The 25,964-nt window shown below is 36.4% G+C and overlaps 1 protein-coding gene across 2 annotated transcripts; it reads right to left on the bottom strand.

Annotated features, from left to right (window-relative positions):
- Positions 1-451: 451 nt before the first annotated feature.
- Snx3 (sorting nexin 3) lies at positions 452-21,039 on the bottom strand. Of its 2 annotated transcripts, XM_067081862.1 has the most exons (4): positions 20,101-21,039; positions 9,673-9,768; positions 2,449-2,573; positions 452-2,187 (listed from the first exon to the last, which is right to left on the bottom strand). In XM_067081862.1, the coding sequence occupies exons 1-4, from the start codon at positions 20,263-20,265 to the stop codon at positions 2,082-2,084; spliced, it is 492 nt and encodes a 163-aa protein (XP_066937963.1). In that variant the 5' UTR covers positions 20,266-21,039; the 3' UTR covers positions 452-2,081. The 2 variants fall into 2 exon arrangements, with proteins under 2 accessions (XP_066937963.1, XP_066937964.1); XM_067081863.1 differs by lacking the exon at positions 9,673-9,768 and having other exon boundaries at positions 20,101-20,339.
- Between the last annotated feature and the right edge of the window lie 4,925 nt (positions 21,040-25,964).

Raw genomic sequence — 25,964 nt, 5'->3', positions numbered from 1 at the left:
TTAATAATTTATTCAGTAATTTATAAATTAATGCAATAATTTACTTTCAAATTTGTAATAATTTACGTACTATATTTACAATAAGCAGTATCTTTTCAACTGGATATGGAGCTGCAGTTTTCCCATTCTTGCTACAAACCATTCAGTCCATTCAGACACTGAAAGAGACTAACACTGTAGATATTAATCTGTTATTATGTGACTGCTTAATTTTTAGAGCTACTTCTGTATTATACTACAATTTTCAAAAGGTTCAAGAACACAAAACCATTTTGTATATCCTACAAGAAAATTAACTGAATCACCTTCATTTTGTTTTTAGGATACAGTACACTCACTTTCCTACTGTTGATTTATCTTTTTAATTTTTTTTACACTACAGGAAATATTTTCTGATGACTCCAATGACTTACCCTTTAAAATGAAAGGCAACCAAACTGAAACAAGAAACTAATCACAGTGATATTTATTGATAAAGTTCACTGACAGCATATCACATTTTGTTCAGATTTTTGCCTCAGTTATCCAAGAATAACAAAAGACAACCTTAACATGATCAAAATACAATTTTCAATGTGGAAAAACAATAAATTAGAGCAATTAAACGAAAGAAATGGCCAAAGCCTTTCCAAAGACATACTTAGCAAGAAAAAAATACATGGAAAAGAAACAATACATCATTAAGCACCACAAATGAAGGTCTGGGTGAGAAGAGTACCCAGAAATAACTCACTTCAAGTGACTGCTATCACACGAAAGGCACAAAAAATGGCCATTAATCTCAACGGTGTAAACTCCTCTTACAAAGATATGCATTTTAATCATAATAATGCCACAAGATAATTCTTAAATTCACTTTCATTCATGAGTACTTGCTAATTGATCCCAAAACCTTCAAATGTGACCAAAAATTTCTGATATTCAAAATATATGCTACCTTAATTTATACTGTATGAGAGGATATGGTGTTAAAAAGTTTGATTCCAGAATAGTAAATAATATATGAAGGACTGAGGCTTATATAACTAGAGTAGATAATATATCTTATTTAACAGAATTCCTTTTAGACAACACTAACTCTTTATTCATTCATACCTTTCCATTCACCTTAAAAAATTAAATCTTTATAGGTACAGGATGAGCTAGGCAATTAAGCTGGAATATTACAAGTGTACAGCTTAATCAAATATACAGTGTGTAAGCACACAGAGGTGCAACAATGGATAAACTTACTTGAAGATAAGATCAAAAGACAGGATTCTACTTTGTGAAAACATGAATGACAACTCAAAAGCAAACACATCCCATTGAAGCAGTGGCAAAGCACCTAAGACTGAAAGCATGTGTATCTAACAATCATACTTTTGATAACATTTCATGCACTAATACTTAGTACAATTTACATAAGACCAAAATTCAAATAGACCATAGACTGCTGTATTGACTATAAATCAAAATCACAAGATTAAATACAAGGAAAGAGGAAGCAGAAAGAGATGGGTAAGGACAGAGTAACCATCTTAGTACTTTAACCCTTGAAAATTAAATTAAGAGCAGATTTCCAAACAAGCCAAGCCGTAATCAGGTGGGACGTACAAAAAATAGATCCGACTATTAAAAACCCCTGTTTTTTTCCATTATATTTTTTTTTATTCAATTTTGTGGTTTTATATTTCAAGAAAATCAAGCTATTTTAACAAAGTAGATCCGGTAAATATTAATTATTGATTATGGCTATACCATATGTGTATATTTAACCTAGAAAGTAATGAAATGCTTTAGAAAGCAAAATAGTAGATAAAATTACACAAGATTGGGAAGTCAGCAGGCTACTTGAACATATCAAATGTTCAGAGGCAAGCAGCCTGCAGAAGGGAGGTGGGGAGAAAGAGAGAGATGGAGATAGGGAGATAGGGAGAGAGAGAGAAAAAAAAAGATGAGAAGGGTAACAACAATGGGACAGTATTCCCCATCATCATCGTGTCAAAGAGATCTGAGCATCACCCACGGTACATCAATAATGTATATCGGATATTACACAAAGATTCTATCTTGGTCACTTGTAGAGGGACTTAGCTGGTTCACGTGTTGCGGATCTTGCCTGGCACATAATTCTTATCAATGACTGGTTCTTGAATGAACATGTGTAGGCACTTTTCATTCTGTGCAAGAGGATGTCCTGCAATTCTGTAAATAAGGTCATTTTAATCAATAATAATGTTTTGTTAACTATTCACAAAGAGTACTGATGTGATTAAAGATTAACCAATCAGTATTTTGACCCCCCTTTTTTTTAATTTATGTTCATATACTAAAGTCTGAAGTCTGTTTCATTACAAAATCAGTCTTGTTGTGAAATTAAATCAATTCAGGTTTCAATATGCTGCAGTGATAACTCAGAAGTCTAGAAAATGAAAAAATACAAAAACTCAAAACTCAGTTACTTACTTATTGATAAAAACTTCAAGTCCCTTGCGTCGGTCTTCGATAAATTCTTCTTCATATATGCCGTCATCGCCACGGAAGGGTAACTGTCGCTTCAATGCTTTCCCAGGGAGAGCAGGAACAACAATCTGTCAAAAAATTACAAAAGTCAGTCTAAAAGATAAATAAACATATGGGAATCAGCTCTATACTGATACAAGTGCTGTTCTCATATTCCTCTTCAAATATAAATTCTAAATGAATTCTGTCAACTGAAAAATATGTATCAGGTAAAAAGACTGAAAACAATTTTTATTTGCCTTCTGAAAATCTAATAATAGAATATAAAATGTGAAAAAATCCATAAAATGCAGTACAGTACTTAGGCATTAGGAAGGTCTTCTCATGGGAAGAAAATGTCACTATACAATTCAGCCAAGGATATGCAATAATTTGCTTAGAAGCCATAAATGAACCCTTGGTTGTAAGGATATAATTCAAGAAGAAAAGACCCCACTGACAGCCAAAACTACACTTCACATTAGGATCAACAACCCATTACTGTAATGTAATGTTCGGTCCTTGCCACATTCCTGATGTGCAATTACTCTCGATTGATTAATGTGACTGACTTAATAAGATATAGTTAACTGAAACCTCTCCATAAATACAAAGCCATAAATGACGTTATGGTGTATGGACAGAGAACAGAATATAGAATTTAGGCCTAAGGACAAGCATTGGGACCTATGAGGTCATCTAGCGCTGAAACTGAAATTGAGAGTAAACTGTTTGAAATGTGTCTTGCAGTTGCACTTTGAATCAATTGTAAGAAGAGGGTGGAAAGTAAGATGGAAAAAAAGAATAAAAAGGGAGGTACAGTAAAAGGAATGAAAGGGGTTGCAGCTAGGGGACAAAGGGACACTGCAAAGAACCTTAAGTGATGCCTCAGTGCACTCAGGGGTGGACTGACAGCACTGTCCCCCTACAGGGTAAACAATGTATGTATGACTGCAAATAACTGAATAAACATTTTCATGTCCATGAAGACAAGACAAGGTTACTAGAGTAAAGGATCTGTGGGATTTACTAGCATAACAGCTGCATTCTATAAAAAAAAATAGCAATGAATAGGTCCTGTATTAAAAAAGATTTTTCCAAATGTGGATGATTTATTATCACCTAAAACAGTTCTGCTGGCAATAATGACTTTCATAGAAATAGTCTCTCTCTCTCTCTCTCTCTCTCTCTCTCTCTCTCTCTCTCTCTCTCTCTCTCTCTCTCTCTCTCTCTCTCTCTCTCTCTCTCTCTCTTTCTCTTTCTCTCATAATTATTTTATGGGCTTCACTGCTCCATAATCTGCCTAAGACTGCAACTACGCTAAGTCATCTGTAATTGGCCTTGAAGTTCTAAGCAGTTATGAATTTAATTAAGATTTCAATACTTTTCTCATTTGTTATCAAAGTTTGCATTCCCGACAAAGACCTCACATTAGCCAATCTGATGACTCAAGAGATCCTTTACACAATTTTGCAATCTTTCTTACCATATCTGTATATATATATATATATATATATATATATATATATCTATATATATATATATATATATATATATATATATATATATATATATATTTTTTTTTTTAGCAATACTACTCATTCTGGTGTAAATTGAAAGACTATTTTCACATTGTGACACTTTCAACACAAAATTATTACTTATGTGTTAAGTAAATACACAACCATCTCATGGATAAAACACAATCACATTCCTATTAACATATTCAAAATGTTTGCTGCCTGACAACTCATCATCACTAATGTCTATACATCAGATTTCCCCTGGCAGGGATACATTCCAACATGATAACTGACAGGAACATAGGGAAAACCTAATAGGAAAACAAGGGGATGAGGAAGAATCTAGAAGTGCACTACCTAAAAACAACAACAGGATATCTCTGCCTTCACCAAAGGTTCTTGGCAAAGGGAAGAACAAAAATGTGACCAGTGTACACGGCTTCCATGTGAGTACCATAAATCTCCAGCTAACACAACACATTTCAGTTTAAGATAATACTATAAAACTAAAAGGTGTCTGCTCAATACTATATAATGCACAGACCTTGTAAATTGTCCTACTACTACATATCAACTGGCTACATAAATCATTATCTCATATTCTGATTGTTGTTTGCTTCTTCTGAGACAAAACAACAATAAACATGCAGATTCCATGTACCTAGCATCTATTACATCGCATTAAAATTTCAGTTTTATTTTTATTAGTGTTCTCAAAATTTACAAGAATAACAGTCTAGTGAAGTTAAAACTTTACAACAAGAGTGAAGTACAACCTAAGACCTGGAAACTTGAGCGTGTGATGTAAAGGGTACTTTGAGAAAACTAGTCATAGGGATTTGAACAGTAAGTTGCAAAACTATACAGTCTCAAACTGGAACAACAGATGTCAAGTTTGATCCATAAACAAAATTTTCCCATTGACATGAAATGGGTTTAGCAAAGTGTTGCTTGTTATCCAAATTCTCCTGATAACTAATCTACATTATCATCACAACACCAGTCTGAGGCCAAATTCATTTACAGACAAAAGAATTTACTAACCACATCATGGATAAATACTCACCCAGTATAATTAAGAACCAGTCCTAGCTTATAGCTATGAGATTTGAATTTCAATTTCAGTGTATCAAAAATAATGGAAATCTAAAAGATTTCTAAAATACCAGTTTCTGAAATATATGATGATATTGTTTAATAATATGAAATATAAAACATGACTGTAAGATTTCTCTATAACTAAAGCAAATTAAAAAAATAAAATTGATCTAAAAGCCATGAAAATAATATCCAAGAAAATAAAATCCAATGAATTGTAGATCAAAAACTGAAGACTTACAAGATTGTCAATGGAAAAATATGAGAATCTACCATACAGCAAGAAAAAAATTATATTTAGTAAAACACAAAACTGTTCTGCATACAAAAATATAAGAATCTATAGAGCAAGTTATATTTTGTAAAAACTAAACTGCCTTACTTAAGTCTACTACTATGAGAACGAAAGGCCAGGCCAACTAAGAATCCAGCAAACTGATCTTGTTCAAAAGAGGGTGAGGGAACCTCCCATGAGAAGGACATGGACCCAACTCCATAGAGTATTTAGATGAAGTTTTCAACACACATTTAAGTACACTGTTCTTGATATTCACTATAATTTTCCATTGCATTTTTTTCATTGAATATGTCATTGCTCATCCTCTTCATGATTTTTTTCACCGTCTTTCTTTCAATCTATCACAATCAAATTCCAGTAGCCATATTGTAAGTGGTCTTATGAAGTTACACATTAAACCCTTTGTCTTCATGTAGATCCAACTTCAATAAAAATTCAGTGAAACATGCCAATTGCTCAATCCAGTCCTTCTGATGCTGGAACAGACAAGTCTGCTAAATTTATGAGGGCTTACTGAAATAAGCAAGCTGAGTCATAACTTCACTCAGATTTGATAAAATCATTCTTAAAAATTCAAAATACCCTTAAATAGATGCCAAATATGATGCTCTAAAACTTGAAATGACTAAATTTATCTTGAAAACAATCTTCCAAAAACTAAAACCTCAAACAAAGCTGAGCAACACACACTTCAAAAAATTCCTTCTCTAAATTTTTTATTTCTATCTGTATCCAAATATGAACACTCCCCAACAGTCACAAGGTCCATCTTCTGTAAAGTTTTGCAAAAATCAAATGAAAAAACAGCCTCTTTCACTGAGGTAACTGACATAAAAAATGAACAAAAACCTCTTATTTAATGCTGGGCTTCACACCAAGGATTACTGTATATGCTTCAGAATATTTAGTAAACTGTCTAACTCAATCTGTATTGCCAAAATTACAGATAATAATGATTCACCTGGTATCTACTGACAAGGATTATCACTTGCCAATAAGACTAAACACTGTAATTCATGATAATGAACTTACTTTCAGAGCCTTTTTTTTTTTCTCTCATTTGCAAGTAAGAGACATGAACAGAAAGAATCTTCATTCAAACATAGTACAGACACCACCCAAATTATGAACATTCAACATACAAACATTCAGATACTAACAAACGGGACTGCAAATTAGAATTGTGTTCAGAGCACTCCCCTTTGCCACCCTGATGTTCAAATTTTGTTTTTTGTACCTATTCTGTATATACAGTACTGTATGTATAGTGTGTTGTGTTTTAGGATGAAAAAAAAACATACAGTACTGTATTGATTTTATATCATACTGCACTTAAATAGGCATGAGTACAATTACCAACTTACAAACAGGCATGAGTACAGTTACCAACTTGCAAATAGGCATGAGTGCAGTTACCAACTTATTAACAGGCATGAGTACAGTTACCAACTTACAAACAATTCAACATAAAAATGGCTGTTCAGAACATAACTCATCTGTAAGTAGGGTGGTGCCTGTATATAAAGGCATCATCGGGAACATTTAGCAAGTGTAAGGGTTCCTGGGACCAAAACTAAGATGGTTGCAAAGTTCAAGGCTTATGAAGGTTGGCTCCTCCATTCAAACTTCCATATGGGCTTACAAACCATACAGGTCGTGGTGAGGCTTGCTGAAGCTTTGGATGTTTCTGAGATGGTATCAAAAAGTTTTGGAAGATGCTCTTATGTTTAGTCAACAAGCAATTACTTAGTGGTGATCCCAAACGTAAAACAGACCAAAATGGGTTGTTTTAATGCTCTGACCCCATTGATGTGCTGGATGATAAGTCAAATAAAAGACTTGGTCAAAAAATTAGGAAGCATTGTCTGTTTTCTCTGCACTAAGCAAATGCCTCAAGTACTCACAGTCTGAAACCTGAGGTAGTTGGTTGGTATCTTCACAGGGGTGATGGATAAAAGTATCACTCTTTGCAGGCTCAGTTGGTAACAATTGGTTTCAATACCATTTCTACCATGCAGTTATCCATTATCAAACAGAAAAGCTTGGTACTCCTCAAGAATGTGCCTGCTCATCCTGCTATGCAAATGTTTTGGGGAGGGCAGCCATAATTTTTTTCCTTTCTAATACAACTTCTATCCTTCAACCATTGGACCAGTGTAATCCTGTGGCAGGAGAGACCTACTGATGGAGGTTCCTGGATGATGTGATTATAGAGTTCAAAGATGAAAGAAGATGCTTGACTTGGATAATCATGGAAAACAAAACCTACCGAAACCTTGTAACTAATCCCTCAAATCAGTAATCCACATCTGTGCCCTTGCCTGGAATGACATCTCTGCTCTAAGCTTGGAACACGGTTGGCATAGGCTATATGCTGGAGGCGAAACTGCAGTTAGGTTTCTATGGTTCAATGGTGTGACTTCCCATAATACATCAGGAAGATCAGAGAAGACATTCACCATGACAACTTTCACAAGTGGTTGAATGCAGACAGTGGTAACCCTGGGTATAATCTTGTCTCAGGAGGTTCCATTGCTGCCACTGCTACCCAGGATGCTCCTGATAATGACGACAAGGATAATGCCATGCCTAGGTTCAGCAAGGACCTAGGAATACTCAGGTCTTCGGTGTAATAATGCAATCGTTAGGGGATGCCTTAAACGGCTCCTTCATACCACCAAGAATAAAATCGATGATTATTTCAAGGCTGGCTGCCACATCCCCAACCAAGTATATCACCACTGTGTAATCCAGTAGCCCATCTAATGCTTTGAAACCACAGTCAAGAACAACTATCATCATCATCATCATCATTCTGATTCTGACACTCCTGCCCTCTTACTCAGTCACCCCAAGTCAAAAACCTAATTCAACCAGCAAATGACCTGATACATTCACAACTCTGCCTGTTTCAAATCTGCAAGTGCTGAGAGAGAGAGAGAGAGAGAGAGAGAGAGAGAGAGAGAGAGAGAGAGAGAGAGAGAGAGAGAGAGAGAGAAGGTGCGGGATTCTTTCTTGCACTGCACAGTATGTGGCTGCAATGTTTACTCAGTACTGTAGTTAACTGGGCAGTCTAGTGTAGTGTGGTAGCACTGCACTTATACTGTGCACTGTTGTAAACCTTTTGTGGTTAATCTGGTGATTGTGTTCTTATAATACTTTTACTTATACACAGAACTCATTATACATATATACACTATACATACATTACCCATGGACAGCTTGTGTGTAATGACGCAGTTATTTTATCAAAACTAAATGTAGCTTGGGTAAGCTGGTCTACGGTGATAAATTCTTGTGCAAGATATTTTGCTTGCTACAATGCTGTCTTTTTTTGGGCATTCTGTGTAAAGTGTTTTAATTACAAACTTATTCTATACAATATATTAAGTGTACAATATATTAAGTGTATGTGTGTGTACTCTGGCTAGTCAACAGCAGGTTAGGATTTGGGAGTAGTCTAGTTTTCACTGGCCCATATCTGAACTTTGGACTTAACTGAAACCTCCCTGGACCTCTATGGTTAAATGCGGGATTACAGTACACCCAGTTATTCTGTGAAAAACATATGTAAATATGTAAAGCACAATCTCTCTCTCTCTCTCTCTCTCTCTCTCTCTCTCTCTCTCTCTCTCTCTCTCTCTCTCTCTCTCTCTCTCTCTCTCTCTCTCTCTCTCTCAGTATTATATTACCAATTACTGCATAAAACAATATTGAATATTGTTAGGCTCTGGTTGGCCTTGTGTCAAAACAGACTCTTGAAAGAATGAAGTTACGCAAGCAGATAATACAGGGGTTCAATCCTAAAATACATAGTTTTTATATGTTCCAGCAGCTTAATTTCCCAAACATTACAGCATACACAATGGTACAGTGTTAAGTTCAATGGTTAAAAGCTCAAAAACAAAAAATATAGTGAAATAGCTTGAGGTCCACTTCTGTCCATTCACCAGGATCATAGATGTCAATATCATAGAATAAGGATTAAAAAACAAAACTAGGTATCACAAAAAAATAACAAAATTAACATGAAAAATGAGGCTCTACAAATATAAAAATTTAGCACAACTATTGAAATGGTGGCAATGGCAGCAAACTCAAAGGATTAAGGGGTCTTTGTTCCATGCAGCTGTTATAAACGACAAGAGAACATTAATTATAATGCCACAGTAGACTCTTTTTTGCTCTTGTAATTCAAGTGGAAAGTATAGGCTTTCTGAATACTATAGGTAATTCAAGTTAACACTGAATTATAATTAACGAACTTACCTTGCTGTCTCTTTCCAATTCATTTCTTAGCCATTCAAAATCACTGTATCGCCTTCGCACGCTGGACTCCTTCACTTTAAAAACAGGTAAATTTGTCTGCAAAAGGAAAATTTCCCCTCTTGAAAACAACACAATGAAGTTTCATTAAGCTCAATGTGCTTAGAAAACACACCATTTACTGTTAAATGATGAAAGTCACCTCCCTAATAAAAAATAATTTATCAATTCTCTTAACCATTAAAAAATCAAGACACGGTAAATAAAATATTCTAAAAAATAATAGTTAAAATTCCAACACAACAGCAAATCTTCGATAATTGAATTTTCAAGAAATTAAATTTTTAGTTAACCAATAAGTATAATACTAAAACAAGACCTGTATATAATAATCATTATATTAGCCAATAAACTAGTTCTGCACCATAAAATCTCATGCAGCCTCCACTTACACGTTTTCACAATACTGCAACATCCTTAATTTAACCACAGCACATATTCAATTCCAATATGTCCTATTCAAACAAAACAAACTGCTGTATATGTTCTTTTCATTCCTCAGTTTTCCACTGCCATATTTTTACCTGATCCCAGGTAAACACAAGACAGTATAAGGCAAAGAAGCCCTTCTAATGCTACGTGTGACCTACTGCTCGAAATTACTGTTCTATTTGCCTTGTTGCTTAACTGAAAAATCCACTTTGTGACCAAAGAATTAATGAATTAGATACATAGTGACTGTACTGAACTGAATATAGGATTTAGGCCAAAGGTCAAGCACTGGGACCTATGACATCATTCAGCGCTGAAATGGAAATTGACAGTGGAAGGTTTGAAAGGTGTAACAGGAGGAAAACCTTGTGGTTGCACTATGAATCAATTCTTAGGAGGGGGTTGAAAGTAAGATGGAAGAAAGAGAATATGAAAGGAGGTACAGTAAAAGGAATGAAAGGGGTGGCAGGTTGGGATCGAAGGGATGCTGCAAAGACCCTAAAGTAATGCCTACAGTGCACCGCATGAGGTGTACTAATGGCACTAACCCCCTATGGGGTAGTGATTATACTAAAAGGGCCAGCTGTCTTTCACATTAAAAGAAAAAACAATTATACCACAAATTTTGCTTCACTAAGCATTTAACAACATTCCCTATAAATAATGAAACTGCTATATCATTGGAGTATACAAATAAGTCCGGAAACTGCGGATCAGCATTTGATTTTTTGCTGTTGCCAGGTCAAGATATTGGTCAATATTAGTTATTTAGTTGTTTCAAGGTCAATGTTACTTAGTTAGATACACTGAGTATTATAGTGTGGAAGCTATTGTGCTGTACTCTTTGAAAACCTCCAATGCAAGAAATGAATATGAGACAAGTTTTATATAAAGACATATATTTTACTGACAACAACTTTAAAATTCAAAACCCATATGCATTGTTCTGTTGTGAAATTAATCTAGTGAAGTTGACTGACTGATTGAAATGTACAGAAAACTGGTAGAAACATTTCTAATATTTATATGTACTAGTAGAAACATTTCTAATATTTATATGTACTAAGTTTTTTCATGGCATTAAATGAAATCCTCACACAGCCATTTCCCCTGACCCTGATTGGTAAATTTCATAAATTTAATTCAGTGATTTGATAATTACAGTGTAAATAATGTAAAAATTGATTTACACTCATGGGTTTTGGCCATACATATAGCCTAAAGAAGTAAGACCACATCGCAGTTTTCACACCATGAATGGTTAAAATCAAGCATATACTGTATGCTGTATACACTGCAAAAAATTACATTTTTATGATAAAATAAAGTTTTATATATACTTACTAAATAATTACATTGCTATTAGTTTCATTTGCTCAGCAGCTAAATTTTGAAATTCGTGGGTCGCGCCAATTTGTTTGTGACTAGCCCCACCCACTTTCGGGGAAAGGGAGGAACAACTAGCAAAAGAGCTTCAATTTGTTTATGCACTTATTTTCATGCAAGGGGAGGAGGGCAGGCTCCAGTCATGTACAGTAAACCCCCGTATTCGCGGTCTCACGATTCGCGGACTCACTGAAAATTCACCCATTCACAATATTTTTCACTGAGAAATATTCACTAATTACTGTATTTTCATCTCATTTTCATGACTAAATGCACTTTCCATGATAAAACTATGAAAATACTCGGGTAGTGCTCGAGTTACAATAATTTGCTATACGATTCGATTTTGCAGTGGGGTAAGCAATTAATATTGTTACGACAATATTTATAAAATATTTTTAAATTTCGCGCGGGCGCAGGCAGCAGCGTACAATCAGGCAGTGAGAGAGACCAAATTACAATAGACCAACCAACTTCTTTTCCTCCATCTCTTTATCCCATCTTCTAGTTAAAAAAGTAAAAGAGAATGATAAATGTATTGTTAGTAACGTTATACTCGTGTAAATGTGTACAGCCATTATTATTATTAAAGTAGTTTAACCAGACCACTGAGCTGACTTTCAGCTCTCATAGGGCTGGCCATCAACAAACGACCAAGAAACTGTTGTTTTACTTATCACCGAATCGGATAACAACAGCCATTTTGCTTGTATTTCAACTATCATACGGTAATACACAATTAAGTAGAATAGTACTGATATATTTTTACATTATACCCTTATTCGGTATGGATAAAAGATCGACAAGGAAACATACCGCTAAATTTAAGCCGCAAGTTGTAGGTGAAGCCGAGAAAACAATGTTCACGCTGCTAATAACTATAAATTATCATGCAACAGCAAAATGGCTGAAACTCAACCGTAATTAAAATTGGAGAGAAAAGAATTTTAATCAAAACTACTGGGCATGAAAGAACACATGGCTGCTATTTTTATGCCAATAAACAATAAACATGTAGAGCTCGTATTATGATGAAATCAAGTGAAAATAGTGAACGGAATCTTGGCGTTTTTTACACAAAACAAATGCCCCCAAACAGGCAACGTCATCTATTAACAAAAAAAAAAAAAAGGGTAAATTAATTTCACAACAAGATGTATTTAAGTTATATTTCGACTTAAAAACACTTCGTATAACAAAAAATAACCTTGTCCCATATAAATAAAGTATCTAGAGATTCATTTAAGCTAACTAGAAGTAAGAAAAGCACTCTGAGCTGAGTTAAATAAAGCGAAATAAACTAACAGCGTAATCGATTTTGGTTTGAACTGAGTTAAAGCGAAATAAACTAACTGCGTAATCGATTTCCAAACCAAAACATTGATCGCTATGATCGCAATTTGTAATACAAAAACAATATAAGAATATATACAATATTATTGGATACAGTGAATTAAGGCATAACATTTTAAAAGATCCAGGGAAAAGATGCATATTCATTATGTTGATGTTTTTATAATATGATATGTGAAGAATATGGAGTACAGTATAATGTAGGCTAGGCTACTGTATATGTATACAATATACCATAATATAGGCTAAGCTAATTCTTGTTTGTTATTCAAATTCTCTTTGTATTGAATTGTAATAAGTCACTCTGCATGAACCTCCAGAATTAGCTGATATTAATAATTACTATACCGTGTATGTATAGAGTATACTTTATAATGTAGGGTAGGCTACCATATATGTATACTGTACATGGTATGGAATACCCTAGTGTGGGCTAGGCTATATTCGAGATATTTTTTTCCAACAAACAAGGGTTTTTTGGAACCCAACCCCATCGTAAGTAGGATAATACCTGTATAAGCATTTTTAGATTGTTTTGTGTGTTTGAACTATCAAAACAGGCAGTTCTAAGTGTTTTTAGAAGGGTTCTAAGTATTCGCAAGTTTTAGCTTTTTGCAGGGGGGGGTGTGAGGTTTGCATCCCCCGTGAATACGGGGGGGGTTTACTGTACCTGTAATTACTTGGTAAGTATATATAAAACTATCTTATCAAAAAATGTCATTTTTAGACAAGTAACTCCCAAAATAATTACATTGCTGATTCCCACATTGACAGGAGGTGGGATGGATGTGATCTACCCCAAAACATTAGGAATGGTAATGAATTTGAGAATAGAAAAGATTGCTGGCATTAAAATAATGCCTGTTGTTTCCCAACCTGATAAGCGAGCTGCTGCAGGAAGATACTGCCTCTGGTTGGCACTCGTCTTACTGTATGGTGGCACAGCAGTATTGCTGTAGGTCGCCTACTGTTTCAGTGGGTACCTTGCAGCAAAGGACAATCCCGATTGCTAACAGTGATTAACATGTTGCCCCTTCCCTGAGTGCAGTACAGGAGGGTATACAATCAGAAGAAACATTGTCACCTAACGCCACAAAAAGATTAAAACCACCACCCAACCATAAAAGAATTAGAGGGTACTCCAGGTACACAGTACCCCAGGCTCCCCTAAAAACTCAACACCCTTATTTCAAGGCAGAGAAACGAAAGGATGGAATACTTCCTACGCTTCCTCCCCCAACACCATGCCAGCCACTGAAAACAGATCCAATGTACTGCAATTATCATATATTGTCTCAATTTTCCTTAAAATAATGGGATGCAAACACCGACTTGCACTTCCAAAAAGTCGCTTGTAATATGGAGGAGAGATAAATTACATCTGAATGCCAACGAAGTGGCTACAGCTCTTATCTCATGAGCTTTCACTTTACACGAGGGAAAGGCATTATCTCCAATCAAGGAATGGGCTTCTGCAATGAGGTCTCTGAGGAAGAATGCCAGGGCATTCTTCGACAGTGGACACGAGGGGTTCTTAACCAAACACCATAAGGCACTAGAAGGTCCATGCACTCCTTCTGTTCTGTGAAGATAATACTTTGGAGCTGTTACAGGATACAAAGCTCTCTCTTCTTCACCTGGACCTAAAATTTCTGACAAACTTTTAATGATAAAATAACGAGGCCAAGGCTTAGAAAGTGACTTGTTTTTGGCTAGAAATCCCAAGGAAAAGGATCAGACAGCATTCCCTTGGGAGAAGCCCACTCTTCTATCTATTGCATGGATCTCACTGACCGATTTTGCTGTCACCAAGGCTACTAAAAAAGGGTATTTCTAGTCAAGTCCCTTAATTTTAATGAAATTGAGTGCATGGACTCAAATCGAGGACTGGGCAACCATTTAGGAACCACATCTAGATTCCATGGTACCTCCTCCTGTCTTGTGGTGTCAAGTGATCTAATGAGATCCAACAGGTCCTGATTAGAGGAAAGACCCACTCCCCTCTGTCGGAAAACTGAGTTTAACAAGGACCTATAACCCTTGATCGTTGAAGTAGACAGTCTCCTATCAGTTTGCAGATATAGCAGAAAATCTGCTATTTCAGCTGCAGATGTTTGAGAAGACGAAATTCTGTGCCTTCTGCACCAGGCTCGAAATATTGCCCACTTAGCCTGATATACTGTCAGAAGACTGCCGTCTGCACTTGGCAATAGCTTGAAAACCCCTTCTTTCTAAAGAGTTTCTTGATAGTTTGTAGCCTGTCAGGGCCTAAGTAGACAATCCCTGATGAAACTGCCAGAAGTGGGGCTGTTTCAGTGGATGAGCTTTTGAGGTAGCAGGCTTGGAAAGTCCGCCAGGAGGTCGAGATGGTATGGAAACCACTCCTTTGTTGGCCAAAATGACTATCCTGAACGAGTACATCCTCTTCTTCGTTAGAGAATACAGGAGACAAAGCCAAGTCCGGAGACTGAGGAGCCTACTGAGCCTTCTTAAGTAAGCTCAAAATACTGTCCAACTTGCTCTGAATAGGGTCCACAGCTATGGGTGCCTGCATGCTAGCAGTAGCTCAGCCTGAAGCAGGGGAGACTGATGTACGGAAGAAGGCTCTGGGCACTTAACTGCTTGAGTTCCAACCAAAGAAGGCGAAGCTGAAATGCTGACAGCAGAAGCCGCTGGACATCCGGGAGTCACTGAGCAGTCGGGCAACAACGGGCACTCCATGGCGCTCAAGAGAAGATGGGCACTCAGATACTGAATGGCAAACGGGCGCTAAGACAATCTCGGGGCTCAGGTGTTTCCGGGCGCTCAACACCTTAGGAAGCTTCAGAAACTCCAGGGCACTTCGGTGCCAGAGGAGTCTCGGGTGCTGAAGGTCACTTGGAAGAAGACGCCTTGTATTAAGAGGAGCCCTTACGAGAAGAAGGGTGCTTGGCAGCCAGACGGGCACTTGGAAGCCAAACTCTTTGACTCTCCACCAAGGGAGGCATAGAAGGAAAATGCTCTGGGCTGTCCCAATGGCTACAATGGACGAGGGCTACATACAGGATCCTTGAATCTTTTACAAGGAACTGGAGGAGAACGTGACACATCACCTGAGCGTCTTTTCAGAGGACATGATTCATCCACAAAACGCCATTGACGCCCGAAGGGAGACTCATCCGAGCTTGACGAAAGACAATGCACATCCAAGGATACGCCTTTCTAGTGGCGCTTGACTGCAACCTGGGGTTCAGCAACAGGTTCAACCAAGGGGGCAACTACCCATGGGCAGACCTCACCGACCTCCCTTTGGCTACCAGTATGACTCCTCCCAGGTTCTCCTCCCAGGTTTAGGGGAATATGCCATTGACCTTTGTCTAGGAGAATCCATGGGACAGGCAGCCACCTCCTCCACCAACACTTCACTTGCACTAGGCACTACTGGGCACTCCATTGACACTACACTAGTACTAGGCGCTACTGGGCAATCCACATCACTCTTGTTGTCCATTAGGAATTTCATAGACAAAGCTAATTGAGCAACAGATTCAACTATCAATTCGAGCCTCTTATCAATCTTTAACTCAAGACTGGCAATGGGGTTGGGTTTGGAAGTGTGAGATCCAGGTAAAGGAGAGGGTTGCACAGATGGAGAATTGGGAAACGGACTCACAGAAATCACAGGAACGTCAACATCGACATTAGCATTATCATTAGAATTAGGACATTTCTGGCTAGCTACAGACTTACTAGTCTGTCTAGCAGTTGCCTTCCTCTTCTTATCCCTAGCCAGTTTATTTAAATGTGATCTCAAAATCTTCCACTTCTTACTGTCCCAGTCAGAACATTCGTTACATACCTGTCCCCTACAGTCTGTGCAGATCGTATGTGAATCGTAAGATCTAAGACTCCTTAGTCAAACAAGTACTGTATTGCAGCCTTTGCTGCAATACCTAAAGCTAGTCGAACTTGAGTCTGACATTCTGGAAAACAATTCAACTAGTCACAATCGGGAAATAAAGGCTTAAATTCAAATAACAAAGTTCTCAAAATAATGTTGACAGCCTAACTCTTATCTAAATATGCTGTAAGGCTATCAATGCAAGAATACTTCACCAAATGATGAAGTGACAATCGGAAAATGACAAATTCCAAAACCAAAGCTGCTGCTAATAACTGGTGTACAGTACAGCCATCAGCTGGCAGAAACAAATTTAAGCTCTTTTGCTAGTTGTTCCTCTCTTTCCCCGAAAGAAGGTGGGGCACCTACCCAAAACAAAATAGTGCGACCCGCAAATTTCAAGATTTTAGCTGCCAAGCAAGTGAAATGAATAACAATGTACAGTAATTAACTGGTAAGTTATTTATATAAAATTATCGGTATGTAATGGCATGGATATTTTTATCAAAACACCAAATGGATTTTACACAATTTATACATAACACAATAAAATTGCCAAAATGCACAGCTACTCATACTTCAGTTCCAGCCACCTCTTGTTCTGCAGTTCTGAAATTCAACCGAACTGTATCACACAGTTTTGCTGGATTAAAAGTACAGTTGTTCTTGTCTGGCAGTGATTGTTTAATGATGAACATACATCCTTACATTCGACATTCTTTTTGTTTTAATACCCTAATCTCCTTACACATTTCATTCTTATTATAATGGTCAGTAGGCAATGCTGTCATTTGCTTTGACTAAGGTAAAGATTGTAATCTGGGACTGTTGCAGTTTTTTCATGACCATACCTACTCTATTTATGTTAAGAGTATAACCTTATACTGTACAAGGTGTCATTTTATAAATGGTATTTTCTGAACAAATTAGTAATGGGTGCTAAGCTGGTCAATGGGGGGGATTAGCACCGTAAGTTAGCTTAGGCTGTATCCTTAAAGGATACAATCAAATAGGACAATGCAGCATATATTACGTTTGGCTAGGAAAAGTTAGCATGTATTCTTCAGTTACTATATATAATTTTTGTTCTTGAGATTTTTACTGATTACATATAAACAATTTTTTTTTTCAACTTCTCTAGTGTCTTGAGCACACTACTATTTCTCCTGGTAACATTTATCAATTTTGTTTTCCTAAACCTAAATCTCCAGTTTCTCCATCAGGGTCCACCAAAATTGCTAAATTACTGAGGTAGGTTAAGAAATAGGTGTTGTGTAGAAAACCTGTGGTTATTTAAAACAAATATAACTAAATACATTACAAAATTATTTTTAATTCTTTTTTTTTTTTTTTTTGCTGAAAACATTTACCATTACACATGCAACTAAAATCTCAAAATTTTCCTGTTTTCCCACCATCTTATAAGCTATAACTTGTCCAAACACAAGAACTGAAGAGAATCAAGAAAACATTTGATATGCATAGACATGCTTTCACAATTCACTGAATTTCTGAACTACCTCAATCTTTGAAAATAATTTCACTTATGTTAAAGGTAGTTTTGCCTCCCTAACCTACTGATCCTAACTTAACCCATCCTAGGCCACTGTGTTATACCTAAACAGCCATAAAGCACCGGAAATACAGTATATTCACAATCACTTAATCCTGGAATGGTCTCAAAGCTCTCCCCAAGCATTACCCAAAGAAAAAGTTTTTATGTAGCCTAGACCACAATAGTTTAACAACACACCACGATCAAAAAAGGAATTCTGAGTTTGAATACACTTTGAGGAACTCATTGGCACCATACTGTTACTGGTGACAGGAGTCGTACAGTGAAACCTCAGACTAGGTATCTGGGGGTGTAGTGGCAGTGTTAAGTTAGGATATGCTAGGTTAGGATTAGGATTTCAAGAATAAGTGGTATCACAAATTATAGCACCAAAACAAACAAAAGTTTGTATTGTATACTGAATTTACATTTTACAAAACTTTGCTGCTATTCAGGTAGTTTACTAAAACTTTCCTAATTGAACACAAAAATAACAAAGGAATAGATTACTATAAAATACATATAAAAAATACTGGCCAAATTTCATGCAACAGCCAAATACAAATGAAAAACTTAAGCCAGTGTATAAAAATACTGAATTTGATATAAAACATTATAATGAATGAACATACAAATTTATGAATATGTAAATATTTAAAATATACATGTGTGATATTAAAAAAATTTTAATTCTCTGAATCCTGGGATGCCAAGTGCCAATTTACAAGGTAAAAATTCCAATCCAGCAGGTAAATCAAATTTTATGCCTGTATTCTTTAAGCATAGTCTCCAGTCCTATAAAAATGGCAGTAACCTAATGTAAGTTGATATGTTTTGATATTTATATTTCCTATTTAGTAAACAGTGAACCCCAGTATAACATATATAAATCATCAATAGTTACTGTTAAATAGATAATTTGGGAAGATTTTGGAGAGCGGATGCAGAGTAAGGAGACATGGGTAGGCATGAGAAATCCAACTGGGAAAACGGGCAAAACCTTACCTTTCCTAGAATGCCATGTCCTATCCTAGCCAGGTCTTACCTTCCTAACCTGACTTAGGGCTCCTTGCCCTGACCTGGCCAGGAGGGCTTTGCCCCCACCCCCAAGTGACAGTGTCAGAAACTGATTGGCAGAACTGAATTTCCATTCAGACATGTGGTCTGGCACTGGCTATGACCTGAGCAAAACAACCTCAGCTTAACCTTTCCCAAGTGCCATGCCCTGACCTTAGCAGAATTTACCTTTTCCTAACTTGATTTGGGGCACCGTGCCCTAAGCTGGCCTTGGGGGCTTTGCCCTCGTGAACACCCCAAAGTAACACTTTACATTGAGGACATGAACTGGTCTAGGATACTCATTTCTGGTAGTACGCCTACCCCTGTCTACCTACTCTGCATACTAACCTACCCTTTTAATAGTCTCTCAATTCCATAATCTTTTTAGAGTAAAAATAATGGTAACAAAAGCCTAAATATTAAAAACGAAAACAATGACTCGACAGCATTGAAAGCACTGGTCTGGCCTAACCTAAATACGACTGGACCAACTATGCAATCCACCCATGTCCTACTCGTTCGGTATCAACCGTCAGAGCTTTTTATAAGCAAAAAATCCAGGATAAACCATTCATCCACTTAATCATCCCTCAAAATACGAAAGAATACCGAAGGATTTAAACAAACATCACGAGTTTGTGACTCATTTGGGCTCCACTGGACTGGACGGAAAAAGGTAAACAAGACCACGGAAATGGGAACTCACCCTCATTCGCACTTCGTAGTCCGTATATCTCTTGTTTCCGACGCCATGGGTGATGGGATTCACAACGTCGATCTCTAGGAAGTTCGCAGGAGCTGCATAGGCGTCGTCTAGAGTCTGTTTCTTCGAAACAAGACGTCGAGTTGAATCATTTGTCACGTCTGCCATCTTCACGGTGAGCAACCACTCGGAGTCCACCCACTGTCATGAATGCCATCATCCGCATGTAGGAAAAGTTTTATGGAGGTGCTTTTCGCTCATTTCTGCTCCTTCCTTATCGTTTCGTTTGTTACTTTACATTGTCGATGATGTTATTGACTTTAAGTTATTTTACATACAAATAGTTAACTATAAATGGCAGTTACGTGAGGGATATACGAAAATTACTTTCTCCACTACTATATTCTCTATACCTTGTGATTTCCTATGGCACCACTTTCTCCCTCCCAAACAGTGATGTGGGTAATTTGATGAATGACCGACAATTACAACTCAATACTCTTACTACAGTTGTTCTTTGGTTTGGCAGGTCTGTTTAGTATTCCGTGTGGTGTAAAACAAGAATTATCATACTGCTAATAAGGCAGCATCTGGTTGCAGGCTTGCCCCAAATACAAAACTGTGCAGAATTCATTCAAGAAATCATTGGCCCCTGCAAGCCCGAAAATGCGTACAAACATGCACAAGACTGTTCACTGAGATTTGCATAAAAATTAAGATCCTACCGTTAGTACATGCATAATATTCTTCTTCAACCCGATTATTTATTGTCACTAACTGGAACGAGAGGACATTAACGTACACATGTGTATATGAATCACCACAAGTTTCAAGGTTAAGTGAAAAAATATGTACGAGTTCTTCAATAGAATAAAAGAGAGCAAAGGTTCTGTTATTCTCCTTACAGGTGTACACACGTTACTACGTAACTCACTGGATACTGCCGGGCTGCGGCATTAATGACACTGGTATTGGGCAAGATCGAACTGGCCAGATTCCAAGCAGTTCCTGGAGACCATTATATAACTTTCCCTGGTGTGCAAAAGTCTTGTCTTCTTACAATAAAAAAAAAAAAAAGCTAAAACACTTATTGAACGCTGCAGAGCTTTCGTTAAATTTTAGGGAGGTGTGGACATAAATAGGATTTTTATTCTGTGTTCGAATGGCAGTAAATAAACACAATAGAGGAAAGTGTCTCCACACAAATTGTATTGATAAAATTTCTCATAAAGAATTGCGTTAAAACCTTGACATTGGAATTTTTTCTTTTTTATACTGTACACTGTTATGCATCATATACGTTTCATTACTTTTATAATGTTCATAATTCAACGGCTTTTATTTTGACAAATTTAATCAAACTTAAGGGGACCAGCTTCCCCTCCCTCCCATGTTACGTCCATGCAGGGATTTTTTTTCAATCTCAAATAAGGTTGTTCTCAATGCAGCTTTTTTTCTTTTTCTGGTTTATCACTAAAAGTAATTCTTGATACAAAACTTCCTTTACGCAATAATTTCAAGGATTTTAAAGAAACTTGCAGATAAGTGTTACAAATAGAAGTTCGCCGTGGACTGTGGAGGGGATTGTCTTAAAGTGCCACTTAAAAATATTTGTTTTTTAAAGACGAGTGCCTTCAGGGGTTTTAAATTAAAATGTCTTTGGGATCCAGAAGAAGAAAAGTGTTTTAGAGAAAAGAGTAATGAATTTGTTTCTATATATTGTTTAAAGGATTTAGAAGGTGTCCTTATTGATTTAAATAGAATTGCATCGCACGTGTTTTGGACAGAACTGTACATCCAGTCACCAGTGTTTTTAGTGAGTGTCTCAGATAATTTCATCACAAGTCTGCCACAAGTGTTATGATCACAAATGTACGCCCGACGTCTTAGATGATAGCGTCTGAAGATTTCTGACAAGTGTACACCCAACGTTTTCAATAATGGCGTCTGAATTTTGAAAAGGTGCTCCAAGTATTTTAAATATAAGTATCTCGAGAATTTAAATGGAGAATGTATATTAAATTTGCCTGTTTCTGGGCTCTTAACTAGTTTCTCACTTGAACGAAATAGAAGTGAGCCTCTGGTATTTTAAATGAGATTGTATTCAGAATGTTTTATGCAACAGTAAATAAATAGATAAATAAAATAAATAAATATGTATATACATAAATAAATAAATTAGTAAATGCAGTTTCATCCACACTTAATCTGTGAAGATCTTTAATTCTCATTGGCTTATTGTTTACATAAGTGAGTGACTGCTTCTTCCTCTCCAGTACAATGCTTAAGAGTTAAGTATACCTTAGTTTAACCAGACCACTGAGCTGATTAACAGCTCTCCTAGGGCTGGCCCGAAGGATTAGACTTATTTTACGTTGCTAAGAACCGATTGGTTACCTAGCAACGGGATCTACAGCTTATTGTAGAATCCGAACCACATTATATCGAGAAATGAATTTCTGTCACCAGAAATAAATTCCTCTAATTCTCGGGCCTAGCAGTGTGTAGCCGAGAACGCTACCAACTTTACCAACGAGGAACTTGGCCGCGGTAAAAGCTCGAAAGAAAAACTTCATGGTAAAGAAGATATTTTCCCACCAATAATGAAAATAGTAAAGTTCCATGCTTCAGAGAGAGAGAGAGAGAGAGACTAGCTATAGAAATCATATGCACATATAAGTATATACATGTGTACATGTACTGAAGGACTCAGCATATATAATGAAATGTCAGGAAGGACGACGATAAAAAATCCAAATGTGCCCCAAACAGAACTTGCAGCAAGCTCTCAAGTTCTACAATATTTAGTTTAATTTTTCATTTATTTATCTAAGAGATTTCAGAAGAACAGAACGGCTAGAACAGATTTGTAGACAACTAAATACCATTTGTAACAAATCACAACACAATTACCCATAAAAATAACACGAAATAAATAAAAAAAGAAAGAAGCACAGAGTTCAAAGGTAACATTACTATTTCTTGAACTTGAAGAGAGAGAGAAAACTTGTCCATAAAAGCAGCTTCTAATCTCTTAGCTCCAAGTTTTAAGGAAGGAGAACGTATATATAGAACCTGTCCGGCTGCTTGCTATCAGGCCCCTAGGCCAGCGCCGTAGATAAGGAGAGGGTGGACACCACTTTGACATTTATCTAAGGATCCGGGTCACAGATCTCAGCCGCAAGGATCTCTCAGGATATGTAGGACTTGTACAGGCTACATTCTCCATATTTCTGAAAATAACAACCTTACGACCTACACTGAAAGATTCTGGGAAGTCAAATAAGAGGTTCTATCAAGGTTTTACAAGAAGACATATCCAAGTTTCTATGAATTGTGGTAGCATTGAAACAGCTCCCCGGATGAATGAAAAGGATGAAATAGGCTAATGATGAGAAATAGAGCAGCAGCTGAAGAGAAAAGATTCGATCAATGCATCCTGTTACTAAGCTAGAAAGGATTTTTTGTTAGAGAATGTCATTAGGTCGCCTGACTTATCATTCTTCGACCTTCACACACATAAATATATATATATATATATATATATATATATATATATATATATATATATATATATATATATATATATATATATATATATATATATATATATATATATATATATATATATATATATATATATATATATATATATATATATATATATATATAATACATATATATATATATATATATATTATATATTATATATTATATATTATATATTATATATATATATATATATATATATATATATATATATATATATATATATATATATATATATATACACCAGCTGACCCACCCCACGCTGCCCTGGGGAAAACTCCGAATGACAGCCGATAAATCTCTCTCTCTCTCTCTCTCTCTCTCTCTCTCTCTCTCTCTCTCTCTCTCTCTCTCTCTCAACCCCTTCCCAACCCCCACCCCCTTTGGTGCCATTGATGTCTTACCCCCACAGTATTTTTTTCCAGATAGTAAGTCATATGTATACCAAAATGAGGTAATGATGAATTCATAGAGTTTATTTAGTTACTAAGTCCATGGGCAGAACCAGCCGTTAGCCATTTCAGGGAAGCCCTTCCCACCCCTACCTCCTTTGGTGCTATATCCTTTTCAAGATAGTAAGTCCTATGTATACCAAGTTTGGTTGAAATTGCTCAATGCATTTCAGAGTTATGCTGGAACATACATACATACATACATACATACATACATACATACATACATACATACATACATACATACATACACACATCCAGTTTTATATATACAGATATGTGTGTGTGTCTGCGTGGAGGTCGAAGAATGAAAAGTCAGGTGACCTAATGACATTCTCTAACAAAAAAATCCTTTCTAGTTGTAACTGCAGGATGCTTTAATCGTATCTTTTCTCTTCAGCTGCTGCTCTATGTCTCATCATTAGTCTATTTCTTCCTTCTCACTCATCAGGGAAACTGTTTCTAAGCCATTATTCTTCATCGAAAGTTGGATATATCTTAAAAAACCTTGAAGGCGCTTCCTATTTGAATTTTCAGTCTTTCAGTGTATGTTCTATGACCATTATTTCCATAAATCTAGAGAATGTAGCCTGAATATTTCTTACATATCCTGAGAGATCTTTGTGACTGAGATCATAAAAAAAAAGAAAAAAATGCGTGCGTACTCTGCTGGACATACCATCTCGATGGTACTAATAGCCTATTTCCTTTTAAAAAGGAATTTACATCTTTTTCAGTAAGCAACCAACGAGCTAATTCAAATCCACTCTTGTCAAGTGTTGCTCAATTGTGTGACCACAGTTCTGGGTATGTACTCGTGCAAGTGCTCATGCAGGAAAATATATACCTATTTCGATGACTGTTGTGCACTGAAACGCCGAGTAGTTAGAGAAATGATGAAAAATAATATAAATATATTGTAGTCTTTGCACAAATTTATCATGGTCTGCACGAATACTGCAGCTCAAGATACACAATAATGACAGCTAACTGTGGAGATAATCGACAGGCCAGTGAGCACTGTCCCTAGCTGTAGGAAAGGTCAAAGGTGAAAGTAAATTATACCTATAGTACTAGCGAACGTCCCCGCGCTGACGTCACGTCAGAGTACAGTACAAATTCATTATCGTCTGAGTGAACTCGGAGCCTTCCTTTGAATGAAAACGGTTTTATAGCCCCTTTTATGATGATTGTTATAAATATTAATATCGTTTTTATTTCCCTTTCATTCAAGATAAAGTTGGTCCGGCTGTGTTAAGTGAGAATATTGTCTATGGAAGTAAAATGATTCAGGAAATCATGGTGGGGACTAAGGACCTTGGATACAGAGGGTCGTAGAGGTCTGTGATGTTGAAGAAAACGGATGGAGACGGTGTCAAGAGGAGAGGCGAGCTAGACAGGGGATAACCATGATCGGCTATGCCTGATGGAGCCATCGTACAGTAGTGATGGTGTTAGAAGAACCGAGAAATCTTAATAATTGATGTTTTCTTTCCACTTCTCTGCATTATGCGTGGCATTAAAATTATTATTATTATTATTATTATTATTATTATTATTATTATTATTATTATTATTATTATTATTATTATTATTATTATTATTCAAAACATGAACCCTACTCATATGGAACTAGCCCACAGGGCCATTGATATGAAATTCAAGTTTCCAGCTAATTGTTGACAATTACAGGTTAGGTTAAGTGAGCTAATAATAATAATGAATGATGGATATGTAAACTGGACAAAGTGAAATCTGGTTCAATTAGGCAAAGTGTGTTTGACATTTATGCCTCCTTCAGATGTAGTTGGTCATATTTTCTTTAATCAGGCAGTGATTAAAGAAAATATGACCGAAAACGTTTCC

The sequence above is a fragment of the Macrobrachium rosenbergii genome, chromosome 37 (genome assembly GCF_040412425.1).
Source record: "Macrobrachium rosenbergii isolate ZJJX-2024 chromosome 37, ASM4041242v1, whole genome shotgun sequence".
In the NCBI taxonomy this organism is placed as follows: domain Eukaryota; kingdom Metazoa; phylum Arthropoda; class Malacostraca; order Decapoda; family Palaemonidae; genus Macrobrachium; species Macrobrachium rosenbergii.
The sequence above is the reverse complement of the archived record's forward strand: the minus strand, read 5'-3'. Positions and strand labels throughout refer to the sequence as shown.